Source organism: Lipophrys pholis, assembly GCF_963383615.2.
Source record: "Lipophrys pholis genome assembly, chromosome: 7".
Classification (NCBI taxonomy): Eukaryota; Metazoa; Chordata; class Actinopteri; order Blenniiformes; family Blenniidae; genus Lipophrys; species Lipophrys pholis.
In genome coordinates this window covers 21,480,270-21,497,872 of record NC_137638.1, presented here as the reverse complement: position 1 = coordinate 21,497,872, position 17,603 = coordinate 21,480,270, and the positions used below count along the sequence as shown (strand labels likewise).

The 17,603-nt window shown below is 41.0% G+C and overlaps 1 protein-coding gene across 1 annotated transcript; it reads right to left on the bottom strand.

Annotated features, from left to right (window-relative positions):
* Positions 1-1,651: 1,651 nt before the first annotated feature.
* On the bottom strand, positions 1,652-14,130 carry fam81b (family with sequence similarity 81 member B). The gene is made up of 9 exons (XM_080467315.1): positions 14,024-14,130; positions 13,778-13,832; positions 13,109-13,313; positions 11,311-11,429; positions 9,952-10,081; positions 7,344-7,450; positions 3,968-4,103; positions 3,148-3,349; positions 1,652-2,118 (listed from the first exon to the last, which is right to left on the bottom strand). Exons 2-9 carry the CDS (start codon positions 13,819-13,821, stop codon positions 1,982-1,984), a joined length of 1,080 nt encoding a protein of 359 aa, XP_080323441.1. The 5' UTR covers positions 13,822-13,832; positions 14,024-14,130; the 3' UTR covers positions 1,652-1,981.
* Between the last annotated feature and the right edge of the window lie 3,473 nt (positions 14,131-17,603).

Sequence of the window (17,603 nt, the reverse complement as noted above, 5' to 3'; positions counted from 1 at the left end):
GAATAGAGAGGGCCAGATGCTAGTGTGTTAATCCTGAAACAGCACTATTTAGGCTGAATATAAAAACGACTCATTAGGAAACATCAGGGTACAGTCATCTGTCGCAATAAGACTTTAGCTGGGTATTTCCTGTAAAGTATGACTAGTCTGGAATGAAAAGGTATAAAGTCCAACCTGCCACTGGATTGTTTGTGTTCTATTAATGGACCAGTTCTGTTGCACCGCAGAAGAAATGGCATTACTCTTATCATAAGGTAAACAAGTGCAAAGGGTAAACAAACTCTACGAAACAAAACAAAATACTAACAAAATGTAGTTTTGATGGTTTTCATGCATCCCACAGACACTAAATACTACGAACCAGGCACTCCCAGAGCTCTGTCGCCTCTCCAGTCTCTCCTCCCAGCAAGATGTAAGTGACAATTCACTCATTTCTTTTGTTTTAGACCAGTAGATTTATCCACAATCAACACAGACACTGCACTACTGAGTACAACATAGTTTTATATCTGTATTCTCTGTTATTAAAGCTCAAGTCCGTCTTAAGTCCGTCTTTAACACCAGTTCTGTGTCTCCAGGATGTGGATCAGCATAACATTCCAGACATGGATCATGTATGAGCTGGCACAGTGCCTGGTTGATCCACGTTCACTAACAGTCCTGACACTTAACAACCAGCAGGCTGCACTATTGTGAGTCTGTGGCAGAACCTGGGCCCACTTGACAAGGACAGGGTGGTGTATGCTGCTCTGCATGATAGATGGCTAAGTGGCCGGGACAGTTGTCCTAAAAAAGAAGGACAGTTTTTATACCTGGTGTCAAGAGCACAGTATATTTAATGTGTAATATATCTGTATTAAAACTGGTTATTTGTCATGGTGTTTTGCAGTGTTTGAGGGCTTCAGTTTTGCACTGGGAACGTCGTGTGCTACGTCTGCTGAAGTATTACTGTGTGAGAGTTTAACACTTGTTTAAGAATTTCATAACATTTTACTATTCAGACATATTTTACATCAGTTAACATTTATACATATAATACTTATACAATTTATTTCATTATATATTTACACTCTTATTACTACAATATTATACTATATGTTAATAATACTTACAATTTGTGTGTAATATAAAACTGGTGAGTTGTATTACTAGCCTAGTATTAGTCTATAATAATAATGATAATAATAATACATGTTATTTGTCAGCGCCTTTCAAACACCCACAGTCACTTTAATTACTAGTATTGGGATGGCAGATTTGTGTAAATGGTTAGTATTATGAGTACTTTGACATGTAAAAACTAATTTTGAAAGCATTTCAAAAAGAAAAAAGCACCAACATTTGCTAGCACTGAGTGGGATTTGAACGCGTGACCTCATATTTTTTTCTCTCTCTTTTCTTTTCCTCCTCCCTCCCCCTCTTCCTCCTTCCTCCTTCGTTAGGCTGAAGGTGTAAAGGTACCTTGTAAATCACATTTAAAAAATTGACATATTGTGTCAGCTGTAAAAAAATTCAAACACTTTATTGTTGAATTTTATTACAGACCACACTCCGTACTTATTTCATTAAAATAATCAATAGGTGCTTTGTGACGCTCAAATGTTTTGTGTTTCAAAATCACAAATCTGAAAATAAAAAGATGGAGTCAATCGCGATTAAAATTTGGACATTTATTCTTGACTGACAAGTAGGCATTATACAAACTTTTACTCGAAAGGAGTCACACTATTCTTTATTTGGTTTTCATTTATGCTCTTTTATGACTTCTGCTGGATATTGTGCCTTATCTGTCAATGTAGACAAGCACATTGACTCTTAAGGTTCACAATCACTCACGAAGGAAAGAACAACTGGGGAAGTGGATAGAAGGATAGTGAAGAAACAATCAAGGCCGTCACTCACAGGGTATCTCCTTTGAATGATTTGATCCTTGCGGCTGCTTCGGGGGGCCGGCGTGACGGTAAAGAGACTCGCTCCTTCTTCAGCCTGTGTTGTTGAGCTCTGGCACTCTGCGGCGGATGTGGCGGATGTCCTTCTGAAGCTTTTCCTTGTCAAGACGGGATTTGATGTCACATATCTTCCTGAGGGATTCAATGGCGTCATGCACGGAGTGGAACCCTGTCCGAAACAACAGCCATCAGGTGCAAATCGGGATTAAAGACGACGCCTTTGATGTTAAAAAAGGACCGTGGCGATTTCTACCAAGGGTTTCCACCAATGCACGCCTCTGGTTATGCCTTCACAAGGTTTTCTACAATGTTATGCACGTTGTGGCGAAGACACTATTAAATATCTTAGGACCTCTCCTTCTATCTCTAAGCCTGTCTCACCACAGATATTTACGACACTCATCAATTATGCATTGATTCTGCCCCCTCTCATGCCATCTCCATCCATCTTTTTCCTCCTACACTTAAAATAGAGCAACGGATGAAAGGCCCTGGGCCCTGACACCGATGGCTGAGCGGTGATTCATAAATCAGTAAATCTTTTGCTCTTATTTACTGAGGAGTGTCGAGGCTATTTTCTATCCGTCTGCTTGTTTATTAAAAGCCAGAGATTGAGAGAGACTGACAGGAGGGGGACTAGATTTGAGATCGAGTGCCAGGCCTCGTGGGAAATGAGATGGAGATGAATGCAAACAGGAGCTGGGAAGCTGTAGTGAAGCCGGCCTGATGGCGATGTATTCCCATGGCTTTGTCTTGTGACTCAGTTCAACTGTGGGAGCAGCAATTGGGGGGGTGGTGGGGGGGGGGGGGGGGATAAAAGAAGAGCTCTAACCCACTATAAGCTATGATTATCAGCATTGTTAAGCATGAAATGTTTACTGATGTAACCATTACGTGAAACCCTGTGCACTCTGTCTCTTGTGCATGAGAGCTTGGCTGCCGTTCGCCATCCTCATGGTTCAAATATAGCGAGCTTCTCACGCTTAATTTAAAACGTCATCGCCAAGTCATAGACCACTGTCATTAAATGAGATATTAAATGGCTCAGCTGCGGGAAAATGAAATGAACCACATTATGATATCATGATAAACTGCGATCGCTCTCCTAGCATCTCTCCGATACTCGTCCGTTTACATTTATTTCTTGACGTACGCGTCGCCAGTGAGTTTACTCACTGGTGACAGTGGGGCCACTCACCTGTGTGGTACTCCTGTTTGAGCAGCTGCAGCTGCTGATGGAGGCCGTTCTCCACTGAGGTCATTCTTTTGCTGAGTTTGGCTTCGCAGCGCTTCAGCTCATCGGTCTGACTGTGGTCGACCTGCTGCCTCCGAATCTCACCCCGCTCCACCCGCTCCTCCAGAGCCAGCACACGGTCGGATAATCGAGACTCTGCCTCCGACTGGACACAAGAATAAAGCTGAATATTTCAGACTAACAGGCTTCTTCAATCCCATTGCTGTAAAAGTCGCTAATCCATTCTTTATACACAACACCCAGTTCTGTGTTTCTCGTTGTTTTGTGGGTGGATAAAGGACCCTGGGTGTAAACACAGAGTCCAAAATAAAAGCTGATCTTTATTGCAGATGAAATTAAAAAAAAAAAAAAAACACATACAAAATGGAGGACTTGACAAATGGCGAGCCCAAGCAGGACAGGAGAGGCTAATAACGCAGAAAGAAACAAGCTGGAGCAAACAGACGAGGGATTACAGGCAAACTAAATAAACGAAGTGACAGAGGCGCAGCCGCAAGGTAAAGCTTATGTACACAAACAGGGAGCGGACAGACAATGAGGCAATGCAACCACAATCTGGGGAGTGAGCACCAGAACTAAAAGTACACACAAATTAATGCAAGGTGAACAAGAGAGAGGCGTTACATGATGAGTGAGCAAATCAGCTTAAAATATGAAGCCAGGAGGGAAAACAAGTCAATGAAAATAAAAAGTAACACAGGGAAAGACGCCAGAAGACCAGGATTGTAACGGTGAAATGCGTACTTCAAACTGAACAGCGTACCATTTTGTCTTGTAGAAGTGAGCGGAGCTGCACACTGCTCTGTGCACGTGTTTGCACGTGGGCGTTGAGCTGTTGTTCTGTCCACTTCCTCAGCAGGTCTGTTTGCTCCGAGACTTTCTTCATCTCCCCTGACACCCTGCAAAGACAACAGCAATAGAAGAAAACAAACACACGGCCTTACATTGAAAATAGACGCTAAAGACACGTAATCACTAGCGTTTGCGGAAGATTAACTGACTCCTCGCCGAACGTTTTACAAGAAACAGGGAAGTGTCTTCTTCGTTTAGCTTCACTCCACTGGCTTCCAGTAAAGCAAAGGCTTGATATGATTATAACTTTAAAAGCTCTCATCTGGAACACGTCTTCTGTCCTCTTGTATTCCCAGGTGCAACTTTAGGGCCACGACCAATTCTTTCACTGCAAAGTCCACGCTAAAGACCAAAGGTGACCTTTCATTTTCTGTCCAGGTCTAAACACAGGCTCTGTCCGCTCTGGAATCAGACTTAGAACTTATTTTCCAAAAGTTGAACTTTTCAGTTTGCGGCTCTCATGTTATTCTAACAGCTACACTCGACATCATTTTCATTGGCCTTTATAAATGTCCTTGTATTTGATGCATGGAAGTATTATGATTATAATTCTCCCCCCAAAAAATAAAATTCAAGTTAGTATCTTTAAACAGGTCAAAATACAAGACACATTTATTTATTTATTTGCTTATTTATTTATTTGTGAAAATCAATACTTCAACTAATGTGAGCCAATCTTTTGAAATTCATCCACACGACAAAAAAAACCCGATCTCGTTATCCTTACTGGGCTTCACTCAGGATTTCAAAACACCAAATGCGACAATACCCATAAGCCATCAGCATTCTCAAGCGCCACAGATGGATAGAATGAAGATATAATAAGAGTTGGGGGGAGATAGAGGAACAATCTATCAAACAGACATTCCACTTTATACAGATGGATCTCGTGATTCTGAAACATTTGTTCGTGTAAAAAAAAAAAAAAAAAGTAAGTACTTTAAACGAAGAACAGTCTTGTTTGATCAACATAAATAATTGTAGCTTCTTTTTTTTTGATCACTGCACTTTATTACGCATTTTCATGTTTGCCTATGTTTCCTGTTTGTACAACCATGATACATTTCTTTCTTTTTTTTTATAATTGTTTTTTTTTAGTCAGTGTGTTGCTCTCGCTTACTTCAGCCTTGTGCATCTTCCCGGGCCTGTGTTTGCTTTGCATCTGTTTTTGTATCTCTGCTTTTTTTTCTTTTTGTGTTGCAGCCCTGTGGTTTTATTTATCGTTTGTCTGCAGTTTATGTAACGGTCTCGTTTGCCTCAAATCACCTGTCTCAGCCTTTATGCTGCCTCATTTTTTTGGGGGGGGGGTGGGGGGAGAAAAAAAAATCTCTGAGAGACAAAAGATTTATTACAGATTACAGAAGATTTAATATAGGTTGGCATCAGGAAAAAGATTTATTAGATTATATTTTTGCAAAATAGAAGAATTTTAATCATCAATCAGTAAGCTGTAAGACACTTTATATTCAAAGAGCCTTAAACGTCAGAGATGAGAGTTATGCTGTCTGGTCATTCGAGGTGAGACTCAACAAGAGTGTGGCTTTTTCCTGTTTGAATCGACACTGGCCTTCGCGTGATGCCAGGACTGTGAGAACAGAAAGCTACGCGGTGGAAAACGTCTGCTTGACGTTCTTCGTTCTGCAGCTCTGAACACAGGCAGGTGCCTCTGTGCTTTTGTGCCTTTGAGGTTGCCACTGATATTGCCATATGCGGCTCACGTCGCCCAAATAGCCGATTAGGTAAACAATGTTAAAATACCTCAGATAGACGCTGAAATCCTGTTTTTATGTCTGTGTTTGCCTGCATTACACAGCAGACTACTTTTATGAGTGAATTAACCGCCAATATTGCAAGTCTCTTAGTACAACACCTCATTCAGTTAATGGATCTGGCTTGCTAATTGCTCCAATGTTGACAGATGCGATGTGAAATATGCACAAGACAATAAAGCAACGGATTTCAAGGGAGTCACTGTGCTGCTGCCTAATTTGTAGTCTTTATGATGTTGTTTGAAAACCATTACCAAGCAATGTTTAATATTTATAACAGTGGCTGTGTGAGCTGCATGTAGAACTAGAAAAAGTCACTGTGGACTGGTTAATTCAAATAATCTGAGATATTCTGCAACAAGACAACAACTTTGGGCTGTTGACCTTTATGTTGACGGTCTATGGAAGAAGACTGATGTTCTGCTTTTTATTGCCAAAATGTCAGCGAGCTTGTTTCTCCTTCAACAGACAGGATACAACCGCCAAGCGCCTCAGTCACTGCTTTCAAATAAATCAAACGTTTGATTTTCTTTTGTGTAATTAGGAACCTTAATTCATCATCATATGCCAACTTGAGTGGCCTGAGTGGCTACATCAAAGATAAACTGACATATATAAATTATTAGTTATAAAATCCCTCTGCTTTAAGGCTTCTTCAAAACAGATGCTTCTATTTTGTAAATATATATAAAACAGGCTAGGATCAGAAAGTCTAAAAAGTGAGCTACTGACTGTATGTATGACTGTAAAGTCAAACATATATACTTATACATAAAAGTATGTGTATGTCAATGTTGTTCTTTTGCAACCAACATGGTCGCAGAAACTCACACTATTTAAGCGTCATCCAGTTCCATATTGTTGTGCAAACACATTAATTAATATCTATAGCAATTATAAAGCATTATTTAACATATTCATAATCCTTGTGTCTTTTGTCTCCACAAGATAAAACAATGCAATATTGCATACCGCTGCTGGACTACATTGTTTATACTCCAGCATTGATAATCAGACTGCATCTTTCTGAGGCATTATTTATTAGTATTGACAGTATAGACACTGGAGGCAAATCCAACAAGGAGCAGCTGAGAAAAGATTGAGGACTATGGAAAATATTCAATAAGGACGTTTGGGAGTTACAAGTCACTTGTTTGATTGAGGCGCAAAGTTGCAAAGAAAACTAGGAGCCTCACAGGCACGGGTGACTTTCTGAACCCAAAGCAATCATATATGATGATTATAATTCAAACAGAAGTCATCCGAATGGCACTGTGAAACTGATCACAGACAATCACTGGCAGCAATTTGCAGTGGGAATGGACAGATTAACACCAGTAACATGAATCATTTTACAGTCATTAACTTGTCGAATGCTACCAGTTATTAACTGCAAATGTCACGCTAAGTCTCTTGAAGTGTACAGTGAGACTAGGAGCCATGGCAGACCCCTGCACTGGAGGAAATAGTGCACATGTTGTATTATTGCTGTTCCTCTTCTCTAACCACTGATCTCACCTGCCTTCCAGTGATACAACTTGTCTCTGCAGGTCCGACATGGAGCTCTTTGCGCTCTGGGAATGCTTTTCCAGTAAGGCCTCCAGATTTCCGACACCTCGTTGAATCTGGCGAGAAGACGAAAAAGACACACGCCGTCACGTGACGCACGAGCATCCTGTGCCGCCAGCTTCATCGTCTGACCTTTCCCCTCTCTAGTTTCTGCTGAGCCGAGCTGATTGCGGCGTACTGCATCACTCCTGTGGCCAGTAAGGACCGGGGAAACAGTGGTGACCCACTTTCCCTGCATTTTCAATTATTTTTATGGCACACGCTTGACCATTGGTCCACAGCTAATGTGCTGCCATCAGTGTGATTTACCACTCTGTGCCACCAATAGAGCTGAGTGCTCGCTGAACCACCGTGAACGTGCACGTGCGCTAAAGGCAGTTGTGGTTTTTAGATTTAGTGAAGTGATAGAGGGTGTTTTACCACGTGCCAGCGTATCCTAATCCACAGTTTTAATTTTTAGTCTTGAAAATATTACAAACCCAAGTGCAGTAAAAGCTGTTTATATAGACCTTGACATCCTCGATTGATTTCATTTCACATGCCACTGCCTTCAATAAGACAGCGAAGCCTGGCTTTACTTGATAAGGCTGGTCGTTCTCCGCAGCAGTAAGTGCTAAATCACCTGCATCCTCCTACAAACAGCAGAATGCATGCCCTGCATGCTGTGTGTTGTCACAGCATGCAGCATTTGAATGCATGTGATCTTTTTGTTTGGTTCAGTCTTCATCTTACTTCAGTGAAACGCCTCATAATTCAGAATATATGAAAGATAAGAGGCACTCAGTGTTGATGTGGTGAGACTTGCCTCACAGCAAAGATGACCTCAAATAGCTTAGTTACCAGTGGTCATACTTTTAGATGATCAATCACATTCAAACATACACCGATTCACAATGGCTTTCATGCAAATTGAGCAAACAGTCGGGGTAATTTTGTTGTTTGAGTGCCGGTTGGACCATGTTGACTCATGTCTCACGGTGTGCCTCTAACTCTCTTGTCTCAGGTGACTGTCTGACCTCATGTCCTTTAATTGTTGAGAAGCGTGAGTCATTAGTCTCCCCTCTCCCTGGCGAATTAACGTTTGGTCTTCAGTCTTGTCTGTGCCAGTCCGTCTCTCTTGTCCGTGTCTTGTTCCAGTGGTTGTCCTTGTCTGTTTCGGTTTAGTTTGAGTTTCATGACTTTGCCTTGACTCCTCCAGAGAAAATTCTCAACTTATATCTGCGTTGATGTCGAGCACTGAGGTCGGGCTCTGGCTCGGTTGGTAGAGCGGTCATCTCCCAATTCACATGTCTGCCTGTTGAAGTGTCCTTGAGACATGTGGACACTGATCCCCAAATTGCTCTCAATAGATGGATTAGGCAGCCTGCATGGCGGTCTGCCTGTATTGGTGCGTGAATGGGTGAATGTGACTAACAATGTAAAGCGCTAAGTGAAGTCCATTTATCATTGTAGTATCTACTCGAAATTAACAAAACAGGTAAGCCATGCTTTAGTGAAAATTAAATCCTGCAGCGTCCCCCCTCCCCTTAAATGCCTCAAGCATCCCCATCTGGAAACAACTAAACCAATACACTACTGAAGGGAGCTGTGACTTAATTGATGTTTTCCTTACTTATTTATAATAGCAACATGATATATATAAAATATTAAAGAATCCTATGCCCCAGGCCTTCAGTACCAGAGGCAGTTGTTTCATTGACCACAGAACCGAGACATAGTGTGACGAGTGGAGAGTGAACAATAATCCCAGACACAATATTCTAAACCACTAAAGAATGTCCTGACCATGAGCCAAAAGGAAGCTGTGCACCGACGTTAATAATGTGATTTTGCGAATGAGGAGGTTCACTTTATGAGCAGGTTACTGTGACACAGCTGCCCCTCAGGAAACGGCAATCACACCAAAATATTATCTACAGACCTGGACACGTTTAAAAATGACAGTTTTACCATGTTGTCTGGAACCAAAAAATTCGATCGTTCATGGTATTTTCAGTAACTATAGTAACTCCACAACTATTTAGTAGTCACTAATAACTGTAAGCAAGTGATAATTTTCAGTAATTTGGGGTAGTTTCTCAAATTTCTCTCGAACGTCAAATCTTTGAAATACAGTTTGGTTCCTATTATTTAGTTGTCCTTTTTTCCCACAATCAATAGTAATAATAACCAATCGTTTTGCAATATAAATAATGAAAAGCAAATCTGTCTTTTTTTCTTTTAATGCCCAGAAGAAAATGAAGCAACAGACAAAAAAATGAAAAGCAGTTGTAGTAGTGAAAGAAGAAGAAGCAGAAGATAGATATATTTTAGACGGATTAGAAGATATTTTAAAAATGTGTTAATACGAGCTGCCAAACAATTATGCGTGGACTCTTTTATTTGGTTTAATATGAATAAAATGTGACTATAAGTGTGTCACAGCCCTGGCCAGAAGAGAGAAACAATTTGATTCAGCGATCTTTCAACTATTCTAATACTAAAGTGGTCCCACAGCTCATTTCAGTATGAGACACCAGAGTGGACAGTGGAGACTGGAGGGTAACCTGTCTCCCACCTTGACTTCCAGCCCTTTCAGATGTTCTCCTACAGTTGCTCTGAGTCCTTCTACATCCTTCTGCAGTTTAATCACTTGCTGCTCCCCAGAGCTCACGTCAGCTGTCAGCTTGGCGATGGTGGCATCACACCTGAAATAATAGGTGGGGGAAATCACAGAGAGACAGTGTGATGAGGGGGAGAGAAGAAAGTTCTTCACAGTGGCCCACACAGTTCAATATGCTCAAAAGCAAGGCAAGTGGATTGCAAAAGAAGTCATACAGCTGCTGTGGTTGGTAGTTACAAAGTGAGTTAATAGAGAGAGGAATCCTGTAGTAAATCATAAACAGTGAAAATCTTTGTGAGCCTATGAATAAAAGTGAATAGGCCAAACATGAGAAAATACTTTATGAGATATCAAATTTTCCCTCTGATGCATCCTTACTTCAGTTTGTGTGATCAGCATGAACTGTTCTGACCCTTATTATCACCGCTGCAGCACGGCTCGCTTCTTTTATACGGTTGGTTGAATCTGTCATAAGTGAGCCAGCACAGGCTGCACTTCATCAGCTCTATCCGCGTGCATATGCCTCCACAAAGTTTGTGATCAAATATAATCCTTCAAAGAAATTGCCAAGATGCCAAGTGTGAAATTTGAATTATTTTTCCCTGGATGTCTTAAAATACAGCACTTCTATAAATTGTGACTCTGATCAGCAGAGTTAATCAACAGTCAGTGGCTTTTGGCTGACGGGACCGTCTGTGCCTAACATACAAGCGGCCATTAAAGTGGCAATCGAGTAATTTTTTTTATTGATCCCTTCATTAGACAGTAAATCAGCTGTTTGTTGACTAATAGGCAATGTCCTTTCTCCTCACTAACCTCTGACGTCCCACAGAGGTCTGCAGTGAGAACACGTTCATAAAATAACTCTGCGTATTTCATCTACCGCCTGATGACAAATTACATTAGTGAAGGTGTATTGATCGGTGGTTGATGGGATTGTTCGTAATATTTCAGCTTTGGCAGCAAAACACCGCTCCCACCGCGCTCGAGATAAGAAACCCCTTTCAGCAAGTCCAATCTGAAGAATGTGCGATTCGCACAGGCAGAGAGCAATAATCTGGTGCTGATCAGTATCTAAAGTGTGTTTAAAACTTGAATCTTCACTCCGGTGGAAGCCAACTAATTGCATGTGTGTATCCGTGCGAGGATGCAAAGAGTTGTTCGTCAGGATGAAATCCCATTTAATTAGACCGAGTAGGGCATCAGCAGGATGAGTCAGCTCTAATTATACATTTCATCTAAGCAATGCTGATACTCTGTGCCTTTTGTGCTTCAGTGTTTCAGTGATCGCGTTTAACTGAGGACTGTGTATACCTGGCTACTCTTCCTCTCAGGTCTCCAATGCCACCCGTGTTCTTCTGGTCCAGGTTTTGCACAGCTGCTGTGGTTAAAGATGTCACCGAATCCCGCTGGACGATCTGCTTCTCCAGCACCTGAACGAAACGTTCATGTGTGTGGGTTAGTCCTAACATTAGACACACCTCTCAATGTAATGCGATTCCACTCTACGTAAATGTAGCCTTTAAAGAAATGTCAATCAAAACTGAACATTACTACCTTTAAATTCAGTTTGGCTGTGGCTCATTTGCTATAATGCATCATCTTACTATCCAAAGGTAGTGATTTGATCCCTCCATCTCACGGTGTGTGTGTATTGAAATTTCCTTCGGCCGAAACTGAATCTCAAGTTTCTCCAAACAGTGTGAGCAACTTGCACGGAAGCCATCACCATGGGAATGATTATAAGCGTGAGTGAGTGGATGAGGTTGGTCTTACAATTGAGAAAATCTTTGTTATTAGCTATTGTCTGATAATCCACTAAATCTAAACTATATGACAGCATGATGGCACTGGATTATATTAGCTAATGCTTAACAAACATTATGCAATCATTTCTGAAAACCACTCTATGAAGATTTACGCAGGTTTTCTTTTTAAATCAAAGCATTTCGTGTCCCCTCTGGAAAGTAAAAACAGAAAAAGCCTCAATAAAGTCAAGTTTCTTGTTTACAGGCAGCCAAAAGTGACATTTGAAATGTGTTCGATGACTAAATGTCTTTAACAAATTAATACGAAATTAAATATATTTGAGAAAATATATGAATAGTTCATTAAGACCTGACAGAAGGCCATGAATAATCATTTACTCTGAACATTTTGATTTCATTTAGGGAGAAATGTACAGTAATTACTGTATCAATGTTCACTTCATAGCAGTGATTCAAAGCATTTTTTTCATCAGGCCTCCCATGATAACTAGTACTCCCCAAACGGGTCATGAACCCCACATTACTTGCGAACCAGTGCTCTAAATGACAGACCTTTAACATGTGTGCAATGCATAACCTGACATCAAAGATAGTGCCCTCTGGCTGATCACGATATGATGAGCATCAGCACTGACTGTGTGCTGTTTCATCTGATTTAACTGAGCTTTCCTTTCATAATTTCACTCGCTGTGCTTCATGTGCATAATTGGCTTGAATGTATTCGAGTCATATTCTAGACGATCATGGCCTCTAATTATCCGAATGGTCCATTTGGTATGCAGCAGCAGAGAAGCTGTTGATTTCATTTTATTGCCCAGCTTCTGTTTGGCCTTGTTATTAAACTACGGTTCAATGTTCTGCTTAGTCAGAGATGGCTCTGAACCCCTCACACTGGCTTCGTGAGTCACATTTCAATGTGCTTTTCAGCAATTTTTCTGACTGCGATTTGATAGAAATGAAGCCTTGAACTTTCCACTATTTATTCAGTTCAACCACAAACCGTGCTCTCCACATGTTTTTTTTTGTTTTTTTTGCAGATAGAGAAAACTTTCATGAGCTCATCTCCAAGTGACGAGGAGTCAAGCAGGCTTAATTCAGACTCTGCACCATTCTATCAAGTGCAATCACATCAACTGGGAGTTTGAAGGCACGAGTCTGCCTTTGTTGGTGTGCTTGCACGCCAAGAGAGACGCTAGAGCAAAGAAATGAGCAGTGTGGGTAAGAAAATGAGACAATCAAAGCAGATGGACAACACCCACATGTTAAAATACACAGCAACAAAAAAACAAACAAGAAAAGAACACATGAGAATTACTGGAGGTGTCATCTGCCCACTTGTATACCTGTACGTCGCTGCTGAGCTGTTTTACGATGCGTGTGATGGTGAGTATGTGGTTCTCCAGCAGCTTGCGGGAAAATGCCTCAACTTGTACGGAGCCATGTTTGGACTGCAGACCTGCTGCCACTTCTTCTCTGATCCTGAAAGCCTGCTCCAGCAGCACAGCCAGGGTCACATCCTGACCGCTGAAATGCTCCAAGTCATCAGGCCTTAAATGGGGAGTAAACAGTAGACTGTGCTTCGAATTGTGACATAACTCCTGCTTCGTAGCTTTGATAACCAGGCAAAACAAACTATGTTGCAAGACGTGCTCTCATTCTTTTGGTCAAACCGCAGCCGAAAAGACACAGTCAAGGATAAATAAATCATCGGTATAAAAACAGATGAACCCGGCTTGCCTAATTTCTATGCCTTCAGGTCATGTGACTTGATGTCCCTATATGCATGCTGTGTCACCAAGTGTAATGACGTCTTGGCTGTAGGATTAATGGTATAATTTTAATTCACTGTAAGGTTTACAACCTTAATTCCATTAGCAAGTGGAAGTAGAACATACCTCCCTCAAACTGATTTTGAAAGTGAGGAAGAAACAAACACACACAAAAAAAAAAAGTCAAATTTTCACTAATCAGAAGATGTAAAAATATTGAAGTTAACAAATAAGAAAACTCACCTGACACCTTTGTGGTAGGGTAGTATCTTTGACTCTTGTGTCATGGTTTTTTTGTCTGCAGGGAAACAAATGACAATTGACAGTGTTTTTCTCTGCTCAAGCATATTAACCAAACTTATATTCATCTGGTCAAAGGAAGTGTTCTCGAAAAGCGTTATAACGACAATCTGAATAAAATTTATTGTCATGACAACATCATATCAAGCAGTGATAAGATTTTATTTCTTCAGATTTCTGAATACTCACAGGTCTTTGCTTGGGCTGGCTCGTGACTTCATGTGTTTGTGTTGTCACTTGGAAACTGCGGTCTCCTTGTGTGGGGTGTGCCTGCCTGCCTGCCTGCCTGCCTTCCTGCCTGCCAGCGTGAACAGAAATGTGAGAATTGTACATTGTGACTGCCGTGGGGCAGATTTAGTAAAAAAACAAAACACCTGAATATTTGCTGACTTCGGAGCGTGAATGCTTGTGTAACTCCAAGAAATGGAGCTGAGTAACAGATCAGCCCAGTCAGTAGCAACTCTCACAAAAACAAACACATTTGTTTAATGCAATCAAAAGCTCACAGTCTTACAGTAAAATCAAATCAAATCAAACAAAACTTCTTCAATTTTGTTTGTGGAATGTCCATAATTAAAATGATCTAAGTGGATTGAAAAGGCAATAAGTCAAATAAAAGTGAGAAACTATTTTAAAGGGTCTTAAGAGTACCAACAATATTTCAAAGGTCAGAAGAGTCAGACTGTCTGAAATGCGAAAGTGGAACATTCAGTCAAAAATCAAAGCCGTTAGAATGATTGAATGAATCTTCTGCAAAGTACGGAGGACTAAACTTGCCAAGACCAAATAAAGAAATATACCATCAAAACACCACCTAACTGTGTCATTGTTTCACCAAAATAGGAGTTAAATACATGAATTTGTCATTAATTCAGTGAAATACCGATAGACTCCACCTTAAAATGCAACATAAAACTACTTCACTATTCAACCAACTGTCTCGTGGTCTGGTGCTGCAGTTCCTCATGAACCTTCCTCATCTGTCAACCTCAAAATGTGATTACATCTTTCACATCAATGTGTGGTACTGTGCTGTGGAAGCGAATTGGTGTATGCTCTTTATTTGTGCGTATGCATGTGTGTGATAATTATTCACAGATGTGTTTGTGAATGTGTGAATGCAGAATGAGGAAGTGGTGTGTCTGTAGGCCCGCTCTTGTTTGCGCTGTGTATGAACCGTGAGGCCCGTTCACGATACTTTAGACTAAGACAACGCTGGATCTCTACCACAACACTTCAGTAGCCCTGGATGAAGCCATTTTATTCCTGTTGTCTTCTCACAGTGACTCTGGCCTACTTCAGTTGTAAGGACAAGAATGACTTGATATTTTAGTCTGGAATAACCTCGTATTCACTTTGTCCCGACATTTAACAGTGCAACCTTATCTAAGCCCTGTGGACGGATATCCAACACACGTCACATTCACACAAGGAGAACTTCCGCACAAAAGAGAACCCACTCACTTTCAGTTGATCCTGGATCTGTCTCCGTTTGTAAACTGTGGTTTGGATTCCGTCATCTTCTCACCTCCAGTAGAAACCGGCCTCTTTTACAATTCAATACGATTAAAAAGTTTAAGAGAACTTTACTTAATCATTCTTGCAAGAAGAGACAACGTCACAGTCCAAACTTTAGCGGGATTGTCCAGGAGTTTGTCAAACGATTAAGCCGAAGAGCTGAATTGTTTTGAGAAAGATCCACCTTCTGGACCTTCTGCAATGAAGGTTACAAAAAGTGGCACTGAGGTTCGCAAAGTGCAGACACAGGTCATCCTTGAAACACCAACTGCAAAATTACATATAATTCTTTATGAGTTTGCCACTCCACCTTATTAATTGTTTCTACCATAATGCCATTTCAAATAATACTTTCAGTTAATACTATTTAAAAAATATTGATGCAAAATATGAACGTGTGCCAATTCTAAAAACAGATGAATGGAAAAAAAAATAAATGTAGTTTTAAAGAGAAATCATTTAGATGGACTCCTCTACTGAATGTAAAATTTCTTGACAAAAAAAGATTCTTCTAACATTCCTCTATTGCTATTGAGAGAACAGTATCAATCGAATAAGGCCCATCAAATCAAATAATTCCTCACAGGTAATTCAAGGCATCAGCTCAAATTCCAGTCCACAATATAAGTATTATGTCTATATCAGCTTTTCTCTTAGTGAAATTTGAAGAACTCTGCCGGAATGTAAGTGAGCTCATTATGTTTCATTTAATGCCAAATCACAGTGTATTGTCTACTAGTACTAAGTCACAGTGGTATTGATTGAAGATCACATTTCAAAGTCTGTAAATGGCTGTGTGTCTGTGGGGCATGCAAACGTAGCTGTGTGTACACCCTGGATGAGTTTTTTCTTTTTTTTATCAACAGGATGACGTTCTTTTAAAGTGCTCGCTGCCGACTCATCAGTTTTCCACATGAGCCTAATAGAAAAGCCGATGGCAGCTGAAATGAGCCGTTTGGCTCACACACTCACAGCTCCATCCACTTTAATGAAATGCCAATTCAACGTCTTGCTGGTTGCAATCAAAGTATTTTATTTTGTGGGCTGTAAGATATAATACAAAGACATGCCAAACCACAGCCGACGCTGTCGTTGGCTGCTCGTCCACTGTCTGATTCATATCTAGACGACAGCAGCTATATGCCATCATCTGTAAAAAATCACTATAGCTGTAATTTATCATACACATTGAAGGATAATTCTATTGTTCTACTATTCTCTTGATGTCAGGGTCACGGAAAACAGCCTCCAACGCAAATGTGTCATAAGCGCCACGCAGACCTTCATCATCACTCCTACAGGTGATGCCTTGGCCACATCGTCAGTCCAGTTTGTGAATAAAAGGTTGTGACCTTCTGTGTGTATACATATGTGTCTCATGCTACATGGCCAGATATTCATTGTCACTGCCTCCGGTTAAGGATGCACATTATGAAGGGAGGGGGACCGGCCAGCACTGCAGCGAAGGCCAGAGGGGAAGACGTAATAAGTTATTAGAGCTGCACATTGCTGCAGCTCTAACTAAAAGGAGAGGAGGCAGCTCAGTGCTCACGCTGCACGTGGGTGATAACATTCACTGAAGCCTGACCTATTTGGTAGAAAAGAACATATCCAGACGTGGCAACAGTGCAGGAACATGCAGATGTGGAAAAAATAGAACAAGCTTTTCAAAACCAGGTTTGCTGGTTGGTGACTATAGATTTCACAAGGTCACAGTGCTGAGTGAGTGATAAGGTAGGGTCAGCCACTGTGCACATACAACATGTCGCAGTACAAGGAGAGACACCCTCACATGGGGATCCACAACTGAATCATAAACATCTCCAAGGGGCATAGTGAGTTTGTGTTACACAATCACCAGCATACAGATTATCCAGTCAACTGACACGGGTGGCCAGCGGGAGGCGCGGTGCACCCTTCGCCCTTCATTTGAATAGAACAATTAATGGGCAAGTTTGTCAACCCTCCTCCGGTTAAGCACGGTGGATAGAGCAGGGAGTCTGAGAAGACAGAGAGAAGCATTTCCCAAACCTTTTGAGGCGTTTTTTTTTTTGTTCTTTCGCAGAAGTCTCCCTATGTACTCAAACTTTAGTACAGAGGTGAGATATACATTTTCTCTGTTGTGGGATATTTCTTACCCAATGCTGCACAGAGTGTCAAAAACAGCACATTGCGAATTGTAGGGAGACTGACACCCCCCTATCATCATCATCATCATCACACCGTGCGTCTCCTTGTTGGCGCTCTGAAG

Coding starts and splice junctions, on each gene's coding strand:
- fam81b (XM_080467315.1), bottom strand. CDS start 13,821: ATGACACAAGAGTCAAAGATACTACCCTACCACAAAGGTGTCAG. Junction 13,314..13,777: donor CCCTACCACAAAGGTGTCAG/GTGAGTTTTCTT, acceptor TCCCCATTTAAG/GCCTGATGACTTGGAGCATT. Junction 4,104..7,343: donor GTTGTATCACTGGAAGGCAG/GTGAGATCAGTG, acceptor TTGTCTTTGCAG/GGTGTCAGGGGAGATGAAGA.